Genomic DNA, 27549 nt, shown 5'->3' with positions numbered 1-27549 from the left:
GGCTCTTCCGTGACATCGCTGAACAAAGGGACAAAAATAACACACAGACTGCCTGAACACATCACTGCCGCTGCCACTGTGGTCACACCCTCTTCCCGGTACAAAGCACAAGCCAAAACAACAAGCAGCCCTCCCGGGAAATATAACCAGCAACACACAACCCCCTCCCCCCCCAAAAAAACCACCAAAAAATCCAAACAAAACAAAAACCAAAACAAAACCCAAAGGTTCATCAGAAGAAAGCCAGCCCAGATCACAGTAAAGGCCGAATTATGACACCGAGACAGGCACGAGCCCAAAACTCTTTACAAGCCGCGGGGGGCTGCCCAGCAGCGCCGCAGGGCGCACCGCGGGCGGCAGCCGGTCCCGCACGGAGGCGGTCCCGCACGGAGGCAGCCCCGCAGCCGGGCGGCCCCACCGCCGACCCCACCGCCCCCCGCCGGGCAGCGCCGGGCCGGGCCGTCCCCGCGGCGGGCAGGATGTGACCTCACGGCGCCGCCCCTTCCCCCGCCCGCCTCACGGTGCCGGTTCCGCCGCCCGTGGTCCCGCCTCGCTCCATCCCGCCGTCGGGGCTGGGCAGGAGGGCGGGCAGGAGGGCGTCCCAGCTCTGCCTGGGCCGGGCGGGCCGCGCCGGTGAGTGCTGCGGGGGCGGGAGGGGATGGGGGGGCCCGGCCCTGCGCAGCGCTGCCCCGGCGGCGGGGCCTGGGGAGAGGCGGTGGCGGGGCCCGCTCGGGACTGGGGTCCGGGGGCTGGGCTGCTGCGGGGCCGGGCCCGGGGGAGCGGAGCGGAGCGGAGCCGAGCCAGCCCGCAGCGGCGGCCGGTGTGAGAGACACGCGTTGTGGTTTTTCCCCCCAGGCTGCCGCGGGAGAGCCCTGGTGCGGTGCCTGTGCCCGGGAGGAGGTGCCGCCATGGGGAACCAGCTGGCTGGCATCGCCCCCTCGCAGATCCTCTCGGTGGACAGCTACTTCTCGGACATCCACGACTTCGAATACGACAAGAGCCTGGGGAGCACCCGCTTCTTCAAGGTTGCCCGAGCCAAGCACCGGGAAGGGCTGGTGGTCGTGAAGGTGTTTGCCATTCAGGATCCGACCTTGCCCCTGACGAGCTACAAGCAGGAGCTGGAGGAGCTGAAGATAAGGTTACACTCGGCCCAGAACTGCCTTCCCTTCCAGAAAGCGACCTTGTCCGAGAAGGCCGCGATGCTTTTCAGACAGTATGTACGGGACAACCTTTACGATCGAATTAGCACTAGGCCATTCCTGAACAACATTGAAAAAAGGTGGATCGCTTTCCAGATCCTAACTGCGGTGGACCAAGCACACAAATCTGGAGTCCGCCATGGGGACATTAAAACAGAGAACATCATGGTAACCAGCTGGAACTGGGTTCTTCTAACAGACTTTGCCAGTTTTAAACCAACTTATCTTCCTGAAGACAATCCTGCAGATTTCAATTATTTCTTTGACACATCACGGAGGAGAACATGTTACATCGCTCCTGAGCGCTTTGTTGATGGCAGTATGTTTGCTACGGAGTTGGAAAACATGCGGGACCCTTCAACTCCTTTGGTAGACCTGGCAAATAGCAATCAGCGAACAAGAGGAGAGTTAAAACGTGCAATGGATATCTTTTCCGCAGGTATTTGGAGCCATCAGGAGAGACGAGTTGTTTGTGATTGTGTGTTGGGGCGCAGAAAAGCTTGTTTGGTTTTTTGTTCTTTTACAGTGGGCATAGAGAACAGCATGTGGAAAAACTTGCCTAATTTAAGCATAAGACCCAACCCCAAACCTTACATTGACAGAAAATGTACAGACACAATACAATAAGCTACATAACTGAAGTGTATCACCATGGTATCTGAGGAGGGAAATCACAAACTGTTCTGTGCTCAGCTCTGCCCTGGGAAAGAGATGGTTCTGCAAACCACAGACAATCATCTTGTGGCTGAAGTTCTGGGGACACATAACATATGCCTCATGGGACTCAAGAGGAGGAACCAGTCAGTGGTTCACTTAAGGTCCAGCTGCCTGGGGACTGAGTCAGCTTTCAGGGCAATTTGGCAATATTGGCTTTAGAAGCCCCTTCTCATTTCATTTTCCCCATGGGCAGGAAGTTGGATAATTAAGTAAGCTCCTGTCATAGTCCCACTCACAAATACTTGACTGTGGGAGCCTGTTTTGAGTCTTCATCTTGTCAAGTTTAGAAGCAATAAATTGGTTTTTTGGTTTGTTTTTTTTTTTTTTTTAAAGCAAATGAAAATCTGAATTTAAAGGTAATGGTTACTTCATTTTACAAGCTGCTCTTATGGCCGAACTTGTAGGGCACTGCGCTCATAAAGCAAGATGCTGGCCTTTGGGAGGAAGCTGCGGGAGTGGGACCTTTGAGGAGAACCTATGTCATGTACACAACAGGGAGAACAGTGTTTGGCAATCATTTCTCACTGTGCTTATGAGCTTCTCTGAGTGATTATAGGCTGTCTCCCAGCATCACTGTGGAAGTAGAGGTTATTTCTTTACCTTCTGTAAAAGGACTGCTTAGTTTTGACCCACTGCCCAATCCATGCTGACTTACTGGCACTCACCTTCCACGTGACAGTGATGTGGGTTCCTTTTCTGGTGGTGTATTTTCCAGCTGGCAGGTGGCTGAAGTCACTGCCTCATGTTTCCTAATTGCAAACGCCTCTGCTGTTGGCATGTTTGAAATAAAATACTTCAGAGATATTTGAGGGATCAAGTGTAAAAGCTAGTTTTTGGAGCTTGAGATGCTATCACCTTGCTGTAAGTTAATTTGGCAACTCATTTGCCTTATTTTTAATCGAGCTAAGAGTTGTGTAGGGTTTGTTCTTGTCTGCATATGGAAAGCAATGTTAAAGTGTCTGTTTAGAATCCTCTGAGATCTTTGACTTTTTTTTTTTTTGTTCCCCAGGCTGTGTAATAGCAGAGCTCTTCACAGAAGGCGTACCTTTGTTTGATTTATCTCAGCTTTTGGCTTACAGAAATGGCCTCTTTTCCCCTGATCAAGTCCTAAACAAAATTGAAGACCGCAGCATTAGAGAACTGGTAAGATAAACTACAGCATCAGAACCATTTGTGTGGTCTGTAGTTTATTTCACCTCCTTTGGTGACAAACTGCTTGGGTGGGGATTTTTTGTATTACAAATGTCTAAACCTTTAATCTTTCTCTCCCACTCCCTCTTACTTCTGCTTTTCTCAAGGTCACTCAGATGGTCCATCGTGAGCCAGATAAACGTTTAGCAGCTGAAGATTATTTGAAACAGCAACGTAACAATGCATTTCCTGAAATATTTTACACTTTCCTTCAGCCTTACATGGCGCAGTTTGCCAAGGAAACGTTTGTATCAGCAGATGAGCGTATATTGGTCATACGTAAAGATCTGGACAACATCATTCACAATCTCTGTGGGCATGATCGCACAGAGAAAGCTGAGGGAGAGACAAAAGAGAATGGGCTGGTTATTCTAGTGTCTGTGATAACTTCCTGTTTACAGACTCTCAAATACTGTGATTCAAAACTGGCTGCTTTGGAACTGATTCTTCATTTAGCACCAAGATTAAGTGTAGAGATTCTTCTGGATCGTATTACTCCTTATCTGTTACATTTCAGCAACGACTCTGTGCCCAGGGTGAGGGCAGAATCTGTGAGGACACTAACTAAAGTTCTTGCTCTCGTCAAAGAGGTGCCACGCAATGATATTAACATTTACCCAGAATACATTCTGCCAGGCATTGCACACTTGGCCCAGGATGAAGCCACCATCGTCAGACTTGCATATGCTGGTAAGAGAAAATCCAGTCAAAATTCCAAATCCTGGGCTTTTCTATATTTCCTTAACTGTTTTCTGCTCTGCTCAAAATCATCATATAGCTTGCTGTTTCTGTTTCAGTAAATATCCTCAGAAGTCTCAGAAATAACTGCAGGTAAAGACACCTGTATTCACTTAAGCTAACTGGTGTAGGTGGTGGCAGCAACTTAATAATTAATGAGTTGACTTACACTAACAGTTGAGTTTCCGGTGTAGATCTGTACCCAAAGTAAATTACATTTTAAATAGTTGACAAAATGTGTTTGCTCTCTGCTAGATAAATTAACTTTTTTTAAAATTAACATTCATTCTTCTCTGTAGTTCTGCATGTAAAAGCACCTCGCAGAATGTGTACATGTGCTTTGGGCTAGGGCCTGGATGTAGCACGCATCGGGGCTGCCCACAGCTAAGGTAGGGGGCAGAGGTTAGAGCTTCATGCTTAGGGAAGCAGCCCTGGCTTTATTCCCTGGATAAGTACTTGTCCAGGCGGTCTTTGTGTAGCTAAGTATGTTAATAGGGCTTTTAGAGCTTGCCCACCCTTTGCTGTTTCTATTAATTTATTTTAATTAACATTTTGTTAGCTCAGATGGTTTGCTTAGAGTGGCCTGATTGAATTGAATAAATATGAAACTAACTTAAAGCTTCGGTGTGTTGCTATGCTTCAGTTATTTTGTCATAAAATATTTTTTTTTATTCATGTGCTGAAATTACATTATTTTCTGTGTAATAGACTGGCTTATACTGTAGCAGATATTTTATTTGTATGTTATATGAATCCTGAGTTCCTGGTTCAGGAAGAAGCTTGCAGTCACACCCATATTTGCTATTTAACCTGTACCCTTATTTGCTATGACTAGCATATTTTTAAGTGTGGTTCATTTTTGTTTGGTTGGTTTTGTTATAAATGCAGAATTCAGCTGAAAATGTCCCAGGTGATGCTTTTCTTTTGTTTACTAACTATGCTGGTAAAACTAATTTTTGAAGACAATGTGTACTTAATGAATAGCACCAATTGCTTTTGGTCACCTCGATCTTCCACATTTTGGGCTTTAAGAAATAAGCATTTTTTTCATGCCTCGCTTTTTTTTGTAGATTAGAAAAAAACCCAAATGTTGTAAAATTATAGGCTAGTCATAGTTAATTTTTAAATGATCTAATATAAAGCTGAACTTGTTAAATAAGCTGAAATGGATGAAACAAAATGCAATCTCCTTTTCTGCAAGTGCAAAAGGGCGGAAGGTCTCAGTACCCATAGACTCCAGTTGCATCTGCTTATGCAGAGGTTCTTCTCTGTGTTCAGTGGTTTGACTTTAATTTCCAAACTGAGTACAGCCAGAATATTTTCTGAAATTTGAAAAGGTTATTTGAACTGTAGATGGTTAAGTCTGATTAAGTTGCCTTAATTTCAAATAGCTTTTAAGAAAGCAATTCAAATTTCAAATATATATATATATATATATATATATTTTTAAAGGTAGTCTAATGAGTTAACTTGTGTTACTATAGCACGTTTTTTGGGAGTGGTCAGACTGGTGACTTACAGGATTTGATCTGGGCTGTGGACGGGCTCCACTGGCATGCTGCTGTTGTCTGGGAGGTCACTCGGAACGGCTGCTTAAGTGGGACTTTGCCTCAACAGGATTATTCCTGTGCCAGCAGTGGCCTGACCTATATAATATAGCCTGAGTTGCTTTAGCAGCTTCTAAACGGTGCAAATGGTGCCAGATCGCGTGGATAGATGGAGGGACAAATGTTCTAAAAGTGGAATCCAGCCCTCAAGGGTAATCCTGTTGTTATTCCCTGGGATACATATCCCGGCATGGTGATTTGTCATTGTTGTTTTGTTGCAGTCTACCATGTGGGCCTGTTAATTCAGGTTTATTGGCCTTTGAGTTCTATCAGGTTATTTAGTCATTAGGTGGCATTTAGGGCTAGTTCTAGAAGACCGAAATTAGTCCTTGTTACACTTGATATCCTTACAATTTTTCCACCTGTTTACATGACAAAAGTACATATGATTTGGTGTACTTGGTGGCTTCGCTGGGGCCAGGATCAACAGAAGTGAGCTGACCAGAGCATGTTGTGTAACTTCAGTCCCATTTGCCCATTGTGACTGGTATTGTCAGTGGTTATAATCTCTCGTCAGCGAGATCAACAGACTGATGGAGATTGACAAAGTAGAACAATTCTTAACCAAAATGTTTTCCTCTGCAGAAAACATAGCGTTGTTGGCAGAAACAGCTCTGAGATTTCTGGAGTTAGTACAACTGAAAAATCTGAATATGGAAAACGAACCAAATGGTGAAGAAATGGATGAAACATCTCACCCTAGTGATAACTATGACACAGGTAATGTCACTTCTACTTACATTGCCTTCTTATAATAGCAAATCATGGGCCAGAGCTCCTAGTTAGCACTGATTTTCCTTATCTCTTAAAGCTTAGCCTTCCTATTAAGCTGGAAGAATGCTCTGCCTCAACCAGTATCAGAACATGTGTGTTACAGCCGTGTGCAGAAACAGACACCTCTGTTCTGAACATTGTGAAAGACAAAAAAGTGTATAAATGAGCACACTTTTCTTCTCCAGAATGTCTCAAGGTAATTTGACTTTGGTGCTTGCTGCCTGGTGGCATATCCAGCTTCATTCACGGTCTCGTAAACAAGTCAGCTGCAAAAATATGGCTGTATTCCAAATACCACTTCCATTGAAGTGGCAGGCAGTGTTAGCTGTGAAAAACCTGACACATTCTAGCATAATTGTAGCACTGTATTTTTCAGTCATTCTTCCTTTTCTGTTCCTATGCCTGGCAATTCTTGCCTGTCATTTTGCCTGAAGATGCTGAATGTGTGGATGCCATCGGGCAGTAACACTGTTCTCTGTGCTAGTGTAACTGCAGCACAGAGAATGAGTTAAAATCCTAGGTATGGCTTTTCTTCCTTGGGAAGGAGGGATGGTAATACATGACCTGTGTGTCAGCCTCTGTGCCTTTTAGTGATGCATAGATTTCTGGAACGATGCTGGGCAAGTCTTCTAAGCTGGCAGGAATTTGTGGTTAAAACCAGTCATTTTTCTTTTGGACTAAGTAGACCAATCTGTGACTAATCATAATTGGTAAACATCCCACACATACTCCATTTGGTAGGGAAAAAGGCATGTTTCAGTTGTCTCTGAACTAGTTGCAGGATGATACCTTTTAAACAGAAAACAAACAAAAAAAATGTGAAAAAAACCATTAAAAAATCCCCTTCAAGTTCCTTCACATAAGGCATGAGGTGCTCAGAATGGCTGGGAGTGAGAGAGAAGGCCCCATCGTACCAGCTGATCCTAAGAAATACTGTCCCCTATCCTTCAAAATAGCTTGGAGATGAAAGAAGTAATGCAAAGAAGAAAAGCTTCAGTAGTTCAGTTCTTTTTACCCTTTTAGAAACTAAGCATGAGAAATTTGAACCCAGAAAGCAACTTTTTCATGTGACTGACAGAGTCATGACAGAAAGCAAATTAGCTGGACTGCAGGCAAATGGTGATCACCCCTGCAAAGCTGGGACAGCCATAGCTGAAATTTTTGTGCTACTTGTTTGAGAACCTCCCTTGTACAGTCTTCAGTAATAGCCAGTGCATTCGCAATTCTGTTAAGTCTATTTAATAGAAAAATTTTTAGTTGCATCATGGAGTAGAAGCCACAGGCAAGGTCATCTTCAGATTTTTCATTGGTGTCCTATAGGGTAACTGCTGATATTTAATGAAATTGAAAGTACTCACTTTTTCAGTTACTGTTTATTCCTCTCTGTATTCTTAATGAAGCCATTCTATCTATAATACCTGACTAAAATAACTCTCTTGATCTGTTCACAAATTTTGAAACTGATAGTCAAATAAACATATCAAACCAGAATTGCCTTGAAGCATTTTGTTCACTGTTGTAACATTACTGTGGACTCATTCTGATGTTTCACGTCTATGTTTCACCTATATATATATATATAATGAACTGGATCATTTTACTTGAAGTTATGACAAGTTTAGCATATATTGTTATGGTAAGAATGTCTCTCATTTCTATACTCTTTGGCTTTACTACCACCTCGTGCTTAGTCTGACGTCTTTAGTAGGCCAGCTGTTGGAATTGCTGAGGTTCTGTTGTGTTGCTTATCTTACCAAGTTGGGTGTTCCTGATGATGACCCATAAGTGAAACTCCTTTAGCAGCATGTAGTGCACATGTGCATATTGTTTCTCACCAACCCAAATGTTCATCCTGTTGTCTCTTGCAGAGTTACAAGCCTTGCATGAAATGGTCCAGCAGAAAGTTGTGACTTTGCTAAGTGACCCGGAGAATATTGTGAAACAAACACTGATGGAAAATGGAATAACACGTCTCTGTGTCTTTTTTGGACGTCAGAAAGCCAATGATGTTCTTCTGTCTCATATGATCACTTTCTTAAATGATAAGAACGACTGGCATCTTCGAGGAGCTTTCTTTGACAGCATTGTTGGTAAGTGCTTTCAGTCAGAGTAGAGAGCCAATATTATGTAAATAAATTTTTGCCTATCCTGGAAACTGTTAACAGTTATATAAAAGCAATTTCTTATAAAGATTTCTATAATTTATACAAAAAGACTTTACTGAATTATTGGGTATAAATGTTTCTTTAGAGAGTGAAGGTGAAACAATGTAAATACAAATATAATTTTTTTTTAGTCCAAATGTTTATTACAAAGGAGACTGAGGCATTGAAGTCTAGGTTAGTTTAACATAAAAAATAAACCTTAAATGTTTTTTTTATTTTGTGTCTTTGCTAAAGCCACTAACCCCAAAAGCTAAATGATGACAAGTAAATACTATAATTTCTGCAGGCTGTCTAGTAGATGCATCACTTCACATGTGCATGGTCTCATTAACTTGAGTAGACCTGTTCATATAATGAAAACTGCATTGGTACAGGCTCGAATTAAAATTTGAAAAAGATTTTAGTGCCTTTAAAACCTCACTTAAAGATTTCTGTTAGCTCAGAAAATTTTATAACAGCTTTAAAAAGCTTACCAATGACAACATCAGCTGTTAAGTATATCTAATGTTCCATGTATGTTAGAAATTATTTCACGTGGGTCAAGAAAACTTTCCCGTTGCAGTATCTGGGGGGAAAAAAATGGTACTTCAGGTGCATGGCAACAAAAACAAGCATGATCAAACTTCCAGCAGGGCCATTATGGTAGGTACACGTTCCATTATGACTGAAAGCCACAAAATGCTGTGCTGGCAAACCCTGCCGAGATGTGATGCTAATAACTTGTTAGAATTTGTTTAGAAGGAGAAGTGGGGTAGCCAAAGCACAGGTCACAGTGTCCTGACTTCTTGGAAAAGACATGTAGAGAGATGTGAGGCAATTAAGTGTAAGAGTCAAGACATGTAACCTGTATTTTTAACTCTCTCCCAGTATCTGTTCAGAACCTCTGCAGAAGAATTTCAGAATTTATATTTTTGTTTTGTACTGTTTTACTTAAAGCTTTTGCACATCTTTAAAACTGAGCTTTCTAACTTATATTTAAGTATGTGTAGGCACTGCTGCTTGTGGCTGTGGGCAGGTGCCCTTCTGTAACAGTGGCACTGAGGGAATTCCTCTTACCTGTGATATTTCTCCATTCCTCTCTTCCTTTTAGCAACTGGTTGCAAAGCCCAGCATTAATACATGAGCAAATATATTGCTGATTACCTTAAAGTTATTTTATCTATTTTATCCAAGTCTTGATTCCGATGGGAAGACATTGAATTTTCTGGTATTTCAGTCCCAAATAACTGTGTTAGAAGCAGAGGCAGCTATGGTCTATGATGTGTACCACATATGACAATAACAACAATAAGCCTGAGCTATTCAATGAAAAACTGGGTTTTTTTTTTCTCTTGAGAATGATCAGAGGACTTGCCCAGTTGTTTGTGGGAAGGAATGTTAGCTTGATGGATGTAAAGCTACAGGAAAGATCAAAAATCCAACAAGGTCCATGTCCCTGACCATTGCTAGAGATTAATTGTTGTAGATGGGTTATCTAATCCAAACAAGCAATTCCACGTGAAATGTGGCCAGTGGCTGGTTTTCACATGGGAAAGGAAGAAGAATAGCAAAGCAGTTTCTTTTACTGCGACGGAGTTGATATATCTTTGTCCAGCAGCTTCAAAGGAGTTACTTTCATTTTGTTTTTAATCTTGGCTTCTTTATAAGATTTTGAAATACACTTTAAAATTGGATTTATTTTGAAACTAGGGTCAAGGTGGCTCCATGACGGCAAATAATTTGAGACTAGTTAACTAAACAACAAATCTTGCAGCCATTTCAGGCTGGAAGAGTTTCAGAAGATTGTTCTAAAGTTCCTTTTCGACTGTAAGAGATTCTTTCTTTTGTGGCTAAGTGAATGTATGTTATAGACTTTTCTTGCTGATAATTAGTACAGCATCCAGTCTTTTCAGGAGTCTGAATGATACTCAAATTACAATCACCTCTAAGTTAAAAGACAAAATCCTGCTAACAAAACCTTCCCTTGTTGCTCGCTTTTACTTTCCACATACAAATGCAGGCACTGCCTCCCCACCCCTTAGGAGCACTGCTGGTTTCGCCTTGCTTTTTCAGACTTCTGCCAGTCAGCTGTGTGCTCACATCTGTGCCTGGCATCTGGAAGGAACTCTGCAGGCACAGGGATCTGCTTTTATCAAACAGTTTTCAGACTATTGGTCTATCTTTGAATGGAAAGCAGCTTCCTTTTTTTTCTAATGACTGATAATCTGTTTTGAGATGTCTCTGTGGAATGGCAATTTTAAACTTTGAGGAAAGGCAAGGAAGTGCTACTTTGGATTTCTGTGTGTTCTTTTCATGTTTCAGGTGTTGCTGCTTATGTTGGCTGGCAAAGCTCATCGATACTGAAACCTCTGCTTCAGCAAGGTCTCAGTGATGCTGAAGAATTTGTCATTTATAAAGCTCTCAATGCTCTTACTTGTATGTGCCAGTTGGGGCTCTTGCAAAAGCCCCATATTTATGAGTTTGCTTGTGATATCGGTAAGTTGGAATACTGGCGAATACCTTGTTTTCCTAGTTAAGAAAAGAAATCTTAGTACTACATAAAGCTTAGCTGTCCAATATGCAAACCTATAGTACTGTTTTAGGATCTACACAAAATTGTGTTAATGAAATATTGCTGGTTGGACCATGTTAATGCTCAGAACTCTAAAGTAATAATTTTGGTGGAACAAATTAGAAGCATCTTCTCGGATTTTATGTAAGACAGCAGCAAACAACGCTTAGTCCAAAAATTTTCTGCTTTAAAGTCTTTCCTTGTTCTCTATGACAACCTCCTATAAAGAAAAACTCCTGGTTACTTCTGGAAGCTGATGAGGCACATAACTCACAAACTCTTATCCATCAGCCTTTGAGGAAGGGGGGAATCCAGTCCTTCAGACAACATGTGATCCTTTCTCATCCTGTTTTTTAACACCATAAAACTCATTTAACTCAATAGAACCTTGAATACAGAGTTGGTCTCTCCTTCTTCATCAGGCTTATCAGTTTAATTTAAACATGCTCAAGATTTACCAGCTATTTATGGAAAAATAAATACCAACTGATCTTTTGAGATGTAGTCTGCTTCTTCCTAATGTTACAGCTTTTCAGATGTGCTCTGCAGATGTGGGGCAGATGATCTGTTATTGTATCTCGTGACTAGATACAGTCCCTTGATTATAAATTATTAAAACCCACCTGATTGAGATGCACTTCTGAGTGATAATCTTATAGTATAAGTAGGGACTATTCAAGAAAGAGAGGGGAAGAAGGAAGGAATAAAATATTTACTTAATAATAAAAAAAAATCGCTGCTATTAAGATTCTTTATAATTGTCCAGAATGAGGTTAAGATCTGTTTCTGGATTAGTCTCCTTTGCAGATCAGGAGTTGACAGTTAAGGATTGAAATGAATAAACAGGAAAAATAAGCTTTTTGGCAACATCAAGAAAGCTGAGCAGCATGGGTACAGTGAAGTCCATAAAATAATTTTCTCAGTATGATTGTTTTAACCTTGGTGCTCTGCAGGAGGGAAGGCTGAGTTTGGGGGTAATTCTAGGGGAAGGAAATGGTGTCACAGGTTGCCATATATGGGATGATCCCCTCTCTTTCATATGAATGATATATTTTAACAGCCTAATTTTCTTACAGCACCTTTCCTGTGTCATCCTAATCTTTGGATACGTTACGGTGCAGTCGGATTTATCACTGTGGTAGCACAGTATTTGAATATTGCTGATGTCTACTGTAAGCTAATGCCATACCTCCATCCTTTTATCACGCAGCCAATAATACAGGTAACACCTCAAATAATATTAATGTGAACATATCTTGACTAGTCGTAATTCATAAGTTGGTCTTGGCCATGGTTCTGGCTATAAGAATATTCTTCTTTTCTTTTTTTTTTTTTTTTTTTTCAAAGTTAGAGGCAATATAGTTTTTTGATTTCTGTTGGCAGACATTGACAGAATAGCCATTGCCTTCCATGTCTGAAAGACTGTTATTTCAAATTTGTTGCAAATTGCAGAACATTTTACAAAGCCTAAAATCAACAGGTATGTCTTTGGTCCAAGCCCTTCGCTGCTTTGTTTACAGTCAAACACCCACAGAAGTCTAAAAGGCCTGAAATGTGGGCTGTGAAACAAGTATTTCTATGTTCTGTGCTTTTATCTACAAGACTGAGTATTCAGCCCAGCCCCACTAACACATTTAACTGTGGGCCTGATCCTCTGAAAACACAAACAGTCTGTTAGGTAGCAATTACTATACTTGGGGTTTCAGCAGTGCTGCTCCTATGTTTCAGTGCTTCGCTGAGGGTAAGGGCAGAGTGCTCAGGAAGGAGTTAGGTCATTTTGTGACAGCACATGTCTAAGAATGACCTGCATGATGATGGTAATATGATCAGGCATTTTTGCATATTAACTTTAGGACCTGTAGAATACAGCTCTAAGGTGTTTAAATAGAGAAGAAACAGGTGCAGTACTGACGTTAAAAAGTGCATCACGTTTAACGTTTTCTTGTAAACCATGCAGGTGGTAACCTCACTAAAATAATTTTTTTCCATGACACCTTGAGCTGTGTTTTAGGCATTCATTGATAAATTTCTGTCTTGTTCACTTCCTGCTTCATTTTAGTATATAAATCTTTTGTTTGCTATGCAACACTAAATATAGTAAGCAAGTTGGGGTTAACAATGAGTTGGACTGTAATAATGATTCTAAATTATGCCTTAACTCATCAGTTTCTTATGACTGTTTACTTATGTCCCAATATGCTTTTAAATATTGCTAATTACATGCTTGTGCATCCTTATTCCCTTGTATGCACAGGAGGAAATTCGGTAATTTGACTGACACAGGGGAAAAGCTCTTCTAGGTGATATTTTCACAGGGTAAATGTAGAAAAAGACAAAGTCTGAAATATCATTGTACTAGTAGTAGAATTTCTAATCCTATCTGGCAATGCCAAGTTAACATTCTGAGACTGCTGGGAGAACAGGGAAGGAAAATGGAGAAAGGCTGATATGACCAACACAGGGAAAGATATTATTTTCACAGGACATAAATTGAATCTAGATTATTGGCACAATCATTTGCAATAATTAAGTCCTACATGATTTTTTGTTATTGTAAGTTTGAAAACATGTCTTCAGGACTGAGCTGGAAACTGATTTTTAGAACATGCCTTCAGAAGAAGAGATTGATTTTTGTATTAATATTTGCAGTTGTTCAGTTACTGATTTTGAGGCTAAGAGAAATGAAAGTGCATACACTGTAGACATGAGATGACAGCATTTACTACTAGGTTTCCCCGTGTTTATATGGATATTGTCCTCCTCCGTGTTGACCGGTCTCTCTTTTTGAATTGCAGATAGACAAAGAAATAGTCCTGCTAAGTGTACTTAAAGAGCCTGTCAGCCGTTCCATATTTGATTATGTCTTAAGATCAAAGGATATCACAAGCCTCTTCCGACACCTTCAGATGCGTCAGAAAAAGAGGAATGGTGCTCTCCCTGACTGCCCACCCCCAGAGGACCCTGCCATTGCACAGCTGTTAAAGAAGCTACTTTCACAAGTGATTGGTTTTTTATTCATACTTTGAAAGTCAGGCTTGAGACTGTCAGGCTCTGTATGTCCCCACAGACCCTAACCTTGCAGCTGCTGCTTTGAGGGATTCCCAGTCTGATGTTCTGATCCTGCAAACCATCGACTCCACTGATTTCAGTAGATGCTTGTAGGACAAAGAGTTCAGAAATTAAGGAAGATTCTGAAAAGTTCTGCCAGAAATAGGGCAACCTTACATCTGGATTTTCCAAATATATCCTCTTTTCAAAGACTTCAGTTGTATGTGTCAGATTTCTGACACATCTGTGATGGTATCAGTGTTACAGAATATGTGCTCTGTGGTATGTTGGAAAGAAGAGTGTGCATTTAAGAGATAGATGTGCAAGTAACAGAGCAAAAGCCAAAGGGAGCTGGAGAGTGTTGAGGCTTATATGTGAAGAGGGGAACACTAAGAATCACCCATACAAAGTAGTGAGAACGGGGAAGAATACTACAGCTGAATGTGTGTGTGTGGAGGGGGGGTTGTTACTTTTTTTCCTCTTTTTTCCATGGTTTGTGGGCTGTAAGCATGGTCTAGGTGGCAACAAAGCAGATTACACCAGACAGTAATGCAGTATTAAATGCTATTCTGCCCTTTCACTATTCCTAGCCCTGTTCCTGAGAAGGAAAGCTGTCATGCTATAGCAGCTTACCCAAAGTCTTGTATGAGTGACAGACTGATGTCTTGAATTCTGGGGATGTGCTCTCTCCTTCCATTTCTGAGGCAGTAATTATTCTTGCTGCTTCTTACATTTTCATGCCTTGATGCATGTTCTTGTTCAAAAGTAAATAACAATATATTTTCTTTCATTCTGTAGGGGATGACTGAGGAGGAAGAAGACAAACTGTTAGCACTGAAAGACTTTATGTTAAAATCAAATAAAGCTAAGGCCAATATAGTGGATCAGAGCCACCTGCATGACAGCAGTCAGAAAGGGGTGATTGACTTGTCAGCTCTAGGAATAACTGGGAGACAAGTGGATCTCGTTAAAACAAAGCAGGAGCCTGATGACAAACGTGGTTGGTATACTTTGTGGTCTGTATAGATAAAGCATAGCCTTTCATTCAGGGTCAGAGAACTAAGTCTTTAATTTACTCAGCAAGTGTTCTTAATAATTCAGCCTGCATAACTATCACCATCCTTGCTGAGTTTGCAATAAGAAACTGCTGCTGTTTGAAATGTGAGGTGCTGGAATGCTCTCTGGATCAGTGAAAGACGGGAATATTTTGCCATTGAGAGTATTTAAATCAGTTTGACTGCATTTGTGGTAATAATAGGTTGTTTAGCTGATTGTGACAAACAGGAATCTAGTGACCCATGGTAACAGTGTAAATTCTGAAGGCTACATTTCTGCTATCTCTGTTTCCTCTCAAGAAGTGATGAGCTCTTTAATTGTGAAAATCCAGGATGTTTTCTTGAGGTAGCGTGGAGGAAACTGAGGCCTAGGTGTGATGCTGAAACAGGCTGGCACTGAGGAGTGCTAACTGTTGCTCACTTGCCAAGTATGTGCTTTTTGACCTTACGGTTCTTCAGCTACTTATCCACCCCCATTTTACTTTGTTGCCTGCTTCTCTTTCAGCTTGAAAAACCTCTAATGTTTCCTTGTTCGGTTTTGAAATCCACTTGCTGCTAACTCTATTCCAGTTCTCTGTATCCTCAAAATTCTCCTTTTCCGGACAGTGAACTTCCTCTTTGCTCTTTCAAGCTTGTAAGGCCCTTCTCTGTACCCCTCTAATAGGTTCTGTTTTTCAGATGTAAAAATAAGTTACCTGGTTTTCAGGTATTTATTTATTTCTGTCTTATTTACAGAGTTAAGATGCTAGTCTGCAAAGTTTTGCATATCATTTTAAAGGAAAGTACATAAGTACAGGATTTTTCAGGTTTTTGCATCCTGTGGAGTCAGGAATGGACAGGATTTGAAAGTTAGCATATGAAGTCTGTAGTTGAACTGATTGACTTCACCCAAAACTGTCACTTGCAAAGTCTTCACACCTTTAACTTCTTCACTGACTTTGTCAAAGTCTAATTTGTCCCATGTTTTCATTTTGTTTTCTATATTTTACAATTTTAAGTGACTCCAGAGGAATGCTGAAAATAAATACATTTCCTATTTACAGATAACATACTTGAATCTACAGATGATGTTGTAATTGTGATGGAAAATTGGTTGTATTTGACACTGACAGTGATTTGCATACTGTGCAAATTTATCCCTATGTTATGCCAGTAATGGAGTAACTCTCCTAAGAAAAAATTACCATGTGGAGTCTAGTCTGCATGAGTCAAATGTAGGATTAAGAAGGTGTAAACAGAACACTTGCTATGTGTGTTCTGTTTGCCTCATAAATCCCTGTCAGCTGGTTTAAACAACCTAGCAGTAGATTTTTTTCTATTAACTATATAAATAATCTGTTGTCATGTAAGCATTGGACTCAGGTGTAGTCTGAAAGTAATGACCAGCCTGAGTGAATGTTGTCATGACTATGGTTGGGTTTTTTCTCTCCCTCCTGATTGCTTATAGCTAGAAAACACGTAAAACAAGATTCAAATGTCAATGAAGAATGGAAAAGCATGTTTGGGTCCCTGGAACCAACTAACATCTCCCAACCAGTACAGAAAGGACATGGGCAAACCTCTGATCCTGAAGCCATTCAGGCTGGGAAACCACTTCGTTCAGAGTCCTCAGCTGGCATTTGTGCCACTTTGTCATCCTCCCCACAGGTATTGCTCAAAAATACTATTTTCACACCTTAAACTGAAATGATTCAATTGTTTTAAATCCAGTTGGGACTATAGGGGTGTGGCATTGTTGTTTTGTTCAGAGGTTATTTTACACTGGTGCTGTTCCCTGGTGTCTTCTCCAGCAGAGTAGCTGACTTTGAAGTTCTTATTTTTAAAACAGGGACTGAGGGAGGATGGAAGTTTAGTCACTTGAACAGAAGAGCTTCACTAGCAAATAGATGCTTTGCATGAAGAGATGGGGCTTTGTGGATTAGCCAATTATTAGATAATTAGATTATTAGATAAGCTGTTCTGTCAGGGAAGACTTTTCCTCAAATGGCATGACCTGTTACGTGTTGTGAGGAAGAGAAGAGATGTCATGATTTTAACTTTGAACTGGTGTATTGCATCATAGCTGCATTTAGGCATCCTGTACCTGTAATACTTAATACTGGCTGCAGAAGGATGGGCTGGGAGCCCTGCAGGCTGTGGAGGCATCTCTTGACACTGAACACTGTTTTCTATTTGGTTTCTAGTTGGAGATTAATTTATGCTAGCTTGAAAGGAGTGTCCATGCTGAACTAAGAGGGAAACGCTTCACCTCTTTTATTCTCAAAGCCCAGTATAAGCAAATAATCATTCGAGAGCTAACCTGTAATTCTGTCAGTCTTCAGAGCAATAACTGCTTCTGTAATAAGCACATTAAGAGGTGTGGGTGGCACATTAGTTTCTACAAATAGAATACAAAACAGACTAGGTAAACAGGGTAGAGTAAGTGAATGGTTAAGCTTTTTCTGTAAATTTTCACTGGTTTTATCTGTTTTCATGCAAGCGTGAAATTTTTTTACATGCTAATTCATTGTTAATTGATTCAATAAAAAAAGATTTTTTTTTCCTATTTTTCTTCAGTGTCATTAATCTTGTAATTAATTAATCTTGTAATTAATACATTAATCAATAATCTTGAGAGCAGGATTTATCTGTGTGTAGAATGTAAGGCGTATAATTTGAAGTCCTTATCTCTTCCAGGCATCTGATGGAACAGTTGTTCAACCCAGGAAGCCGACCATGCAGGTACTGAGCAGTACCGCGTCCCCATCTGCACACCAGTTACGCATCACCACTTGCAAAACTGAACTTCAGCAGCTGATCCAGCAGAAGCGAGAACAGTGTAATGCAGAGAGACTTGCCAAACAGATGATGGAGAATGCTGAGTGGGAGAGCAAGCCCCCACCTCCAGGTAAATCCCAGGCCACTGAGGTTGGGTTGGTTTGTTTGTTTTTATCATTTGAGTCAAAACATCATCATCTCAAGGGAAAAATGCAAAAGATGAGGAAAAGAGGACATTATTAGTTTAGGAAATGTGCCTACTATGCAGAACACCTATTTGGCAAAATACATGCATGACCTGTGAAAGAGGGTCTGGAACTCAGACCTTTTACCTTTGCAGTAACAGACCCAAACCACTGGTCTGAAGCCCAGGTTGCACGCTCTGTTCCAGTGAGTTTTCTGAAGCAAGTTGCTTGTAACCACGTCTATGGCAGATAACTTGCCATCCTGTAACAGCCTATAGCTTGGTTTGGGCGAGAGGAGAAACACTGTATTGGGAGGTGAGAAATGTATTTTGTCTGGGGTGGCTCCAGATTTTCAGCCATCCTGAGAGTGTTGTAACCTCTTGGCCAGGTTTTCTTACCCAGTGGCATGCATACTGGGGTGGGCTGTTTGAGCTGCCCTTGTTTACAAAGGAACCTGTCCCCACCAGCAGAGATGACAGTGACACAGGGTGTGTTTTCATATTATGTTGTTGCTTTCAGAGAGGAAGGAAAGACATTTTTACCTCTTGTTCCTTCTTGTTCCTCCCTGGTAGCATTCTGGGTGAAAACATATGATTTTAATTCACAGCCATCTTCCTATGGCCACAATTTAAACTTTGAAGCTCCAAATTAATATTGGGATTTACTCAGTTTAGTCCTCAGCATTTTCTGCTGGTGTTTTCCACTCCTTGTGGTTGTTGCTGGGTACCCCAGCCTCTACTAATGGAAGTTCATGTGCTTAAACTCTAGATGTTGAGAGCAGAGTCTGTACCAGCTAGACTTGCAGTAATCAACACAATGATGATAAAATCTTTTGGTAAATCTAGCATTAAATGTACACACCCAGGCGTGTACAGCTACCATGTCAATTTAAGGGAAGTAGTAGAAAATAATCCAACCAGGTAGTGTTTGAACGTAGCTAACCTTGACTGATGTTGGCTAAGCCATGTGTTTGTCTTCTGAGGAGAGTTTTACAACCTATGAAATAACATGTCCCAATACAAGCAGCTGACCTGCTCTGCCATATAAGTGAGTGAGTGAGTGCCAGAAAAATGTTCATATCTAAAGTTTGTGGATTATTCTGAAATTTGCTGTGGTCTGTCCTTCATTGTCTTCATCTGCTGTTAATCCTTCACTAAAGCAGATACCTGTTGGAAATGCAGCCAGATACTTCTGTGTTGCTTATTTCAGAGGAGGAAACTTCACACAAATGTTAGCAATTTCTTGACAAGAGTTATTTTGTGGCAGCTTGACTCCTCAGTTTCTTTTTGAAGGACTAGAGGAAATTTTCTATGGGATTTAGAAGAGCTGTTACTACACCGTCAGCCTTATGGATCTAATAAAATGAACTATGTCGTGCAACACTGAGCCTGTCAGTTCAAGCGCTCTACAGACGATCCAGGAACCTTCAGTCTGTTCAAATGCATTGCTCATTATGTGTCTTCCGTGCATTTATGAGATTGCCACTTGCAGCACAGCAATCTGCATGCTGATAGCAGGAGAACAGCACTAGTATCTCTACAAAGTCTACGTAGAAGGGCTCCTTGTGATTTCACCCAGATTTGCCAATAGGATTTAGTTCTAATTGATCAAACAGGCTCTTGCCTTTAAAATGCCTTAGCTCTGTTTCAGTGCCTTCTGTGCTTTGCAGCTGTAATGACTGTATCCCAATGTAGTTGTTGGTGGACGGGACTGGGGAGATTTTCATGTTCCTAATTAGATTGTGACATCAACACCAAACTTTATGGCATTGATTTTCCCTGTAGGATGGCGTCCCAAAGGATTGTTGGTAGCTCACCTTCATGAACACAAGTCTGCGGTGAACCGCATTCGGGTCTCTGATGAACACTCCATTTTTGCCACGTGCTCAAATGATGGCACAGTGAAAATCTGGAACAGCCAGAAAATGGAAGGAAAAACCACTACAACCAGGTAGCTTTAAAACTTATGGGATTTGGGGTCTGCTGTTTTAGAGTGCAAAATAAAGTAGAGTGAGAAGCAAAATATGAATTACTTGTGGGTGTGCTGGAGATATCTATAATATAATGGTGTTCCTCCTGACAACTATAAAATATTAGGTTGTGTTTCAGTTAATAGAAGAAAAAAGCTGGCTAGGAAACACAAAGGGACTGCGCTGCAGTTGTGGTAATTACAGGCTGTTTGATTTAATTTCTATACATACATAAATATATTCTGGTGCTGCTGTTTAAAACCATCTCAGTTTTTTGGAACAAATTATCTGATATTTGATGCAGGAAAGTTGTATCACAGGTTGAAACACAGGTGGTATGGTATGCTACTTTGATACAGATCTAGGTTAGAGTTATTTTACTGGTAGACTAGATATGTGCATCTGCAGTTGGAGACTTGTCATAACCTAGAGACTCAAAGATGGAGAGTTTAGCTTGCAGAGGCAACACAGGCTTTGTTGCTTTCTGAGTTTGGAACACTTAGAAAATGTTATTTTCAGAGCGCTATCAAAAGCCAATTTTTTTTAAAGAATTTTTTTTTTTTTTTAAGAGAAGTTGTGTTTAAGGGCCACAAAAACATTCCCTCTTCTATTTTTTTCTTCTCTCTCTCTGTACTGTTTAGGTCAATTCTGACATACTCTCGGATTGGAGGACATGTAAAGACACTTACATTCTGCCAAGGCTCACATTACTTGGCTATAGCTTCAGATAATGGTGCCATCCAGCTTCTTGGTATTGAAGCTTCAAAGCTCCCTAAATCTCCTAAAATTCATCCAATACAAAGCAGGTATGTACTTAGAGCAGTTAAATCTTACCACAGAGCTCAATCTGTTAGTATATTCCTCAATTAGATCCCTTGATTTGCTCTAGGCTTCCTGCCGGCTGAGCCCAGGCTGCACTGGAAGGCTGTAATCCATTATCTTCTGCTTCATAACAAAGGGTTGAAAGGCAGCCATGAAGGGCTGAGAATTCATAGCTCTAGGTTACTGGTGCCTCCTGTGTCACTGAACTCATGAACTTGAAACAGTCAGACTGAATAGTTCTCAATTCTTATATTTATGCACTTGCTTTAGTAGTTTCTTACCTCCTCTGTTACAATGTTAATACTTGTAATTTTGGAGGTTCTTTTGCAGGTCATTAGATAAACGTTTACAAATGTACAACAGGTGGTTTGGCCTCAGACCTGCAGTTTTTTCTTCTGGGCTTTTAATGTGAGTAAGGTGGCAAAGATATGGGGGATGAGATACTATTTAGGAGAGTCTTTGGGGATGGCTTATCTCTTTCTTACTTCTGTCCATATGAGCAGGCTTTGAATGCTTGGCACTGATGCAGCCACTTAAATCTTCCAGCTTGAGGGACATGTCCAGGCCCCAACAAACCTAGCAACCATCTCAAAGACCTCTCTTCTGTACAAAGTAAAAGTAAAATATCTATATCAAATGCCCACTCTTACTTGGGATTAAGTACAGAAATTAAATAAACCAAACCTAATGGAGATGGAAACTACAAACCAGATTTTCCCTTTTAGTATACACTGCATTTGTGCCTGAAGGTGTCCACTTGCACACACAGTAAGTGACTGCTGACAGTGCTGGCAGTAGAACATGAAGTTTACATGCCTGTAAACTCTAGGTAGGTTAATATGTGATAAATGTGGAGCATGAATGGGAGAGAAATATCAAACACACTGAGAGACCCAGAGCACAGAGCTATGTTTATGTTTGCAAAGAGCTGCTGACAGCATTTTACTAGCATCCAGAAGGCTTGCAGGTCTTATCAGCAGAGAGATTTGAGAGAGCATAAGCATTGTTGTGCTAAGATTGGAAAGTTGTTTCTAGCTGATGCCTTAAAGTGACACAAAAAGGAAAATGCTGCTCAGCATTAGCTATTGGACAGAGTCTAAAACTTGGTGGGAGTCATACCTGTTTCTAAATTAGTTTATTCTTTTAACCCAGGTCCCTAGATTTGAAGGATGATGGCTGTGTGGTAGATATGCATCACTTCAATTCAGGAGCCCAGTCAGTACTGGCTTATGGTACAGTTAATGGATCCCTGGTTGGATGGGATTTGCGATCTAGCAGCAACGCTTGGACGCTGAAACATGATTTGAAGTTAGGGCTCATAACTTCATTTGCTGTGGACATACACCAATGCTGGCTGTGTATTGGTAAGTCTGTATTTCTTGTTAGTTTCTCTCCTCCCTTCCCCTCCTGGTTTTCTTTTACAGTAACTATAGCTCAAACTTTTGCTTTATCTGATTTGACTAGAATATGCTTTTCTCAAACAAGAGGAGAGAAGTACCTCCTGATGTATTTGTGGGAGGTATTCTGCCATCTAAGTACTTGATGCTGAAGTCCATCTCCCTAGGAACAGGGCACAAGGATATGGGCAAAACCCCATATATTTATCCCTCTGACTATGGGGAGCTTTCTCTCACCAGGAACAAGCAATGGTACCATGGCATGCTGGGACATGAGGTTTCAGTTACCAATCTCCAGCCATTCTCATCCTTCCAAAGCTCGAATCAGACGCCTGCTCATGCATCCTGTCTATCAGTCCTGGGTAATTGCAGGTAAAAGATGTCTTAAACTTACCTCACAGTTGCCAGAGGTTGTGATTAAAGCACCTAGTTTCAGCTTCTGCTTCAAGCCCTGGGGGGGAGTTGTGGGGTTTTTTTAATTCCTTGTAGTTTTTCTTGTGCTCTGCTTAGGGAGGAAAAAAAAGGGAAAGTTCGTACTTGTGTTCTGCCACTGTGCACTTCCTGGCTTTTTGAAATTAAAAAAAAGAAGGGGGGGAAGTAGTGTTAAGCCATTATAAAAATGATAGACAGCCTTTACAATTCTCATCTGAGCATTACAGCTCTCGTGAGGATCCCTCCCTGCATGCTGTCTACCACGTGACTTTTTAAGAACAAAACATTACAAAAGACAAAACACAAAATGGTGACATACATAGAAGTTGATGGGAATTCTACCACTGCCTTCAGTGCCTCAGTAAAGCAGAGACTGAAAGGCTGTCCCGTTCCAATTCCCAGCTGAATCTAACCCAGCTTTGTTGTGTGTTAAAGGTTTCAAAAATCTCCCAAGATTCCTCATCTGGTATACTCACAGCTGCTTCATCCTCACTGCACATAGCACTGTCATATACTTTCAAGTGTTTGTGTCAGGAACACATTCAGAAATGGACAGGTAGCTTAAACTAATCCTACAATAACAAAATTGATAAAGTTGCTGTAAAATGAGAATAATATGAGTTTCATATTTTACTTGCTTCTTAGGCTTCACTTATTTTAGTTAACCACCCCGGAAGATATAACAAATTTCTTGAAAAAACATACAAATAAGGCAGGCTTATCTATGCTTTCTTGTTTGTTTCCTCCCTGCTAAAGAATAAATGAGTTACTAATGCATCACTTTGAATATTATTAAAAAGTTCTTGCCTGCTAAGTTGCTGCCAGATGTGTAAACAATCACTTGAACAAAATTTTTGCCTGTCCACACTAATCATGGGTGTGGAACACCATTGTAGCTACGGAACTCTAACTTTGGATTGCTGTCTTACCTGCCCAGGAGTAATCTCTGAAGTCCCTGATGACCATGCTGGACAGACCATCCATCCTTCTCAAAGAAGGATGAGAAGTTATCTAGGGAGGGAAGTGATGTTTTAATACCTTTTGTAATGGTTGGTGATTAAGGCAGGTTTCGTTTAAATTCTTTTGAATTAAGCACTTTTAACTACAGTGAAGCTGCTTCCAAGTGGTTAATTAAACAAAACATGTGCATGGCTTTACTGCTAAAGCAAGACTAACACAAATGCTGCAGAGAGCAAGTGGAGAGTGTCTCTGTTGTACCCTCTATGTCATGTCACTAGAACAGGTAGTGGGTGCCAACCTACCTGTTGTGTATTTTTTGCATTGGTAATGTTTTTCCTGTAGCTGTTCAAGGCAACAATGAAGTCTCCATGTGGGATATGGAAACTGGCGATCGACGCTTCACTTTGTGGGCCAGCAGTGCACCACCTCTCTCAGAACTGCAGGTCTGGTCTCTTCCTTTTCCAGTTTCTGTTGTGTAGCCATGGCTACAACCACCTCAGACTCCGTGCTGTGCATCAGTACAGTTAGCTGACTCCATGGTTGTGCCAGTCTGGCACCAGGAACTAGCCCTGGGATTTATTTTGACACCATATTTGTTTTGCTGTCAAAATTAAATCCTCTTTGTAAAGATATCTTCATTGATATCTTCCACTCTCTGTGGAATGTGCTTGTAACACTCACTTGCTATATGCAGTCATGTCCTTAGAAAACCAGTGAGCTGGTCAAGCCTGTAAAGATTAGGGCAAAGCCAAAATTCATGGTATGACATCTTGTGCTTACTTTTACTTGCTGTTTCTGGGATGGCACATACTTCTGTAAGCATTGGCTCTTTTTCACGTTCTTTCTGTAACATAATGCCACCACTACACTTAACTGCTAGTTTAAAGCACAGAGTTGCTCTTCTTCAAGGAGTTAATTGGGGAAGGAGCAATCTGGGATATTGTTCTTAAAACACAAATACATACACAAAAATAACCACAACTGCTTCTATAAATGTTGTAAATGCCGATATGGAATCTACCTAAACTTGAATTTGTACATGCTACAGAAATTGCAGGTTAAGTTCATTTTGGTCACTCACTCTGCACACAGGGAACTGTGTGATTCAAGCTAGTTCTCTGTTGTATATGTGTCCCTTATTGCCTTCATAGCATAAAAATTTGAGCATCCATGTGCTTTTCGGCATAATTTGTCTGCCTTATTCTTTTAGAAGTAATCTCTCTCATTTGCAATAATTGAGAATGTAATTTCCAATATTCAGAAAAAGCATTATGGAGCGTTAAATCTGTTGCATCTGTGAAATGTAAGGAAGCAATTTACCTTAATACATTAAGATGTGGCCCGATAAAGTAACTTGAAATTTGTCAGAAAGATTTGGAAAATGGGTGGATGAACGTGATAATGAATGCATTCCCTTTCTGAAGTGTGGCAACAGCTATTGGTGATAATTTATTTTTGTATATCCCTTTTCCCTATTAGCCTTCTCCTCACAGCATCCATGGAATATACTGTAGTCCAGCATCTGGTAATCCCATATTACTGACAGCAGGCTCAGACATGAAAATAAGGTAATAAAAGTAACAACCTTTTTGTTTGACACTCTCCCCTCCACCCGTGCTGGTGTACTAAATTTTGCCAAGCATTGCCTAAGTAAGCTCCAAGAATTCAGAACAGTGCTGAAGATGCACACATTAGTAAGCATCAGTGAGCTAAGAGAATTGTTCTCAGCAGAAGTAGTGCAAAAACTGGTGCTTCTCTGAAACACAACGTGTACCCTTCTGTAAAGTTCTTGACAGGAAGGCTGACAAGAAACAAGAACTTGGTGTGTACGCTTGATATGAACGTTGATTTCCCTGCATCACTCTCTTCCACTAAGTGTAGAAAGCATATAGCATTCATGCCCATTCATTTTAATCATCAGAGCAAGACAGATTTTAAACAGCTGTATTAAGCCAATAAAATTGAACATCTCAGCTTGATTTTTGTTTCTTTGTGTTTAGGTTTTGGGATCTAGCCTACCCTGAGAGATCATATGTTGTTGCTGGAAGTTCTAATTGTCCATCTGTTTCCTACTACAGAAAGATAATTGAGGGCACAGAGGTGGTTCAGGTACTTTGCTTGATAGACACCAATTCTGCTTGTCTTTTGGATGGCCCCATGGATTATATTAATTACATGATAGCTTTAATTATAACTATATCACTCTTAGGGATGGTGTCTTTAGGCAGTTAGGAAGATGTTATTTTAAAACCAAAAAATCAGTTGTTTTTGACAGGATTAGATTTACCAGATACTACTTATATGCAGAAACCAGAGTCGTGTTTCTTTTGGGATATTGAAATCCATTGTTTTAACACTCCTGACTTTGATCAATCCTTGGAATGTCTCTTGTGTAGGATCTTAGCAAGGCAATGTGAGATGTATTGGCACCAAAACAATACGACAGCAGAAGTCTGCAGTTTTTATTACATCCTTCAGACTGACTTTTGGAACTGGCAGTGTTGCTAGTTGTTGAATAGTACGATATTTTGTTCCAGTTCAGTTGAATGAATGCTACTTCAAAGGTGACCTGGAAAAAAATCACCTGTGCACTGTGATATTTTAGTGTTTCATCTGAAGTTCTTAATTACATTCATGCTATTGAACTAGGTTTTATAAAACCCTTGGGGAGCTAAGATGTATGTGTTCCTGTAAGTTTTTTCCCCCTCTATGGGAATATCAAATCTTAGTAGTTAGTGTCATTGAAATAAATATGAGGAAAAAAGCATTCTTTCCCTAATCAGAGAGCTGTAATGTCAGTTCAGATTAAGACTTAGGTTGTGTGTGATGAAAAGAAGTGAACTAAGGATTAATCCTAAAAAAACTACTAACGGGTGGGAGGTTTTGTGTTTGGGTTTTTTGTTTGTTTTAGGAGCTTTTTTGGTCTTTTTACACTGATAACCTAATATGCGTGACAGTTCGTCTTTGCAAATGCTCACCTTTCTGTAAGTAATATTTCTCACTTTGTTTTTGTACAGGAAATTCAAAACAAGCAAAAACTGGGGCCCACTGATGAGACCCCTCGGAAGGGTCCAGAGTCTCTCCCAGTTGGACATCATGATATTATCACAGATATTGCAACTTTCCAGACCACGCAAGGGTTTATAGTAACCGCATCAAGGGATGGAATTGTTAAAGTGTGGAAATAAAAGCTGTGCTAATATGTAGTATGTAAATATTTGTAATAAAAAATAATGTTATAATGAAGTTTTCAAGGACTGTTTCCAGATCGTGGAATAGAACGGACTTTAAAGACCATAAAGGCAATGATAAAATCAGTTATCTGTATCTTACAGCCCTGTTAGCACTTCTTAATCACTACTTTGATTAAAGATGTTTGGTATGTGTAGCATTTCCCTGAAATACCAAGCAGTCTATGAAGAAATGGTTTAGCCTGGTTTTGACTACATTGGTCTTCAAGGATCTTTCAGAAAATTATTTAAAGATGTCCCACATCACACATTCTAAATGTGCAAAAAGCAGAGAGCTGCTACAAGTACTTCAGCATCTGACTGCTCTGATGTTGAATCTGAAAAATTAAATAAGAACCACTGCACTACTGTCCCTGTACATTCAAATAACTGTAATAAAGTCCACTTGAGCTTCCCTGTTTGGTACTTGGGTCTCTTTATATCTGTCGTTCCTCTGCAGTGATTCTGTAGCCTCAGCTGCCAGAGCCTTTGGGCTGTAAATTGTCAGGCAGGGGCAGTAAACTTTCCCACCACTCTTCCACTGTCTGGTTCAGACTTTCAGGGAGATTAAAAAGAATTTGGAAATCTAACCTAATCATTATGCTATGAGGTAACTTATTCCTTACCGGCATTTCCAGGTTCTGCTTTACAGGAACAGAAAGTTATTTACCTCTAAACCAGGTGCTTCATTCCCTCTCCATGGATGGACTCAGAAGGTTGCTGACAACAAACAGCACTAATTTGACATACAC

The 27549-nt window shown here is 40.6% G+C and overlaps 1 protein-coding gene across 1 annotated transcript; it reads left to right on the top strand.

Moving 5' to 3' along the window:
* The first annotated feature begins 529 nt into the window (after positions 1-529).
* Positions 530-26829, top strand: PIK3R4 (phosphoinositide-3-kinase regulatory subunit 4). The gene is made up of 20 exons (XM_074900633.1): positions 530-633; positions 856-1638; positions 2926-3059; positions 3215-3797; positions 6038-6172; positions 8095-8316; positions 10693-10866; positions 12019-12164; positions 13738-13941; positions 14789-14990; positions 16493-16692; positions 17722-17932; positions 19772-19937; positions 20598-20762; positions 21931-22142; positions 22416-22547; positions 23910-24010; positions 25047-25135; positions 25568-25676; positions 26585-26829. Exons 2-20 carry the CDS (start codon positions 909-911, stop codon positions 26753-26755), a joined length of 4086 nt encoding a protein of 1361 aa, XP_074756734.1. The 5' UTR covers positions 530-633; positions 856-908; the 3' UTR covers positions 26756-26829.
* Positions 26830-27549: the final 720 nt, after the last annotated feature.

The sequence above is a fragment of the Athene noctua genome, chromosome 2 (genome assembly GCF_965140245.1).
Source record: "Athene noctua chromosome 2, bAthNoc1.hap1.1, whole genome shotgun sequence".
In the NCBI taxonomy this organism is placed as follows: domain Eukaryota; kingdom Metazoa; phylum Chordata; class Aves; order Strigiformes; family Strigidae; genus Athene; species Athene noctua.
This window is presented reverse-complemented; position numbering and strand designations above follow the sequence as displayed.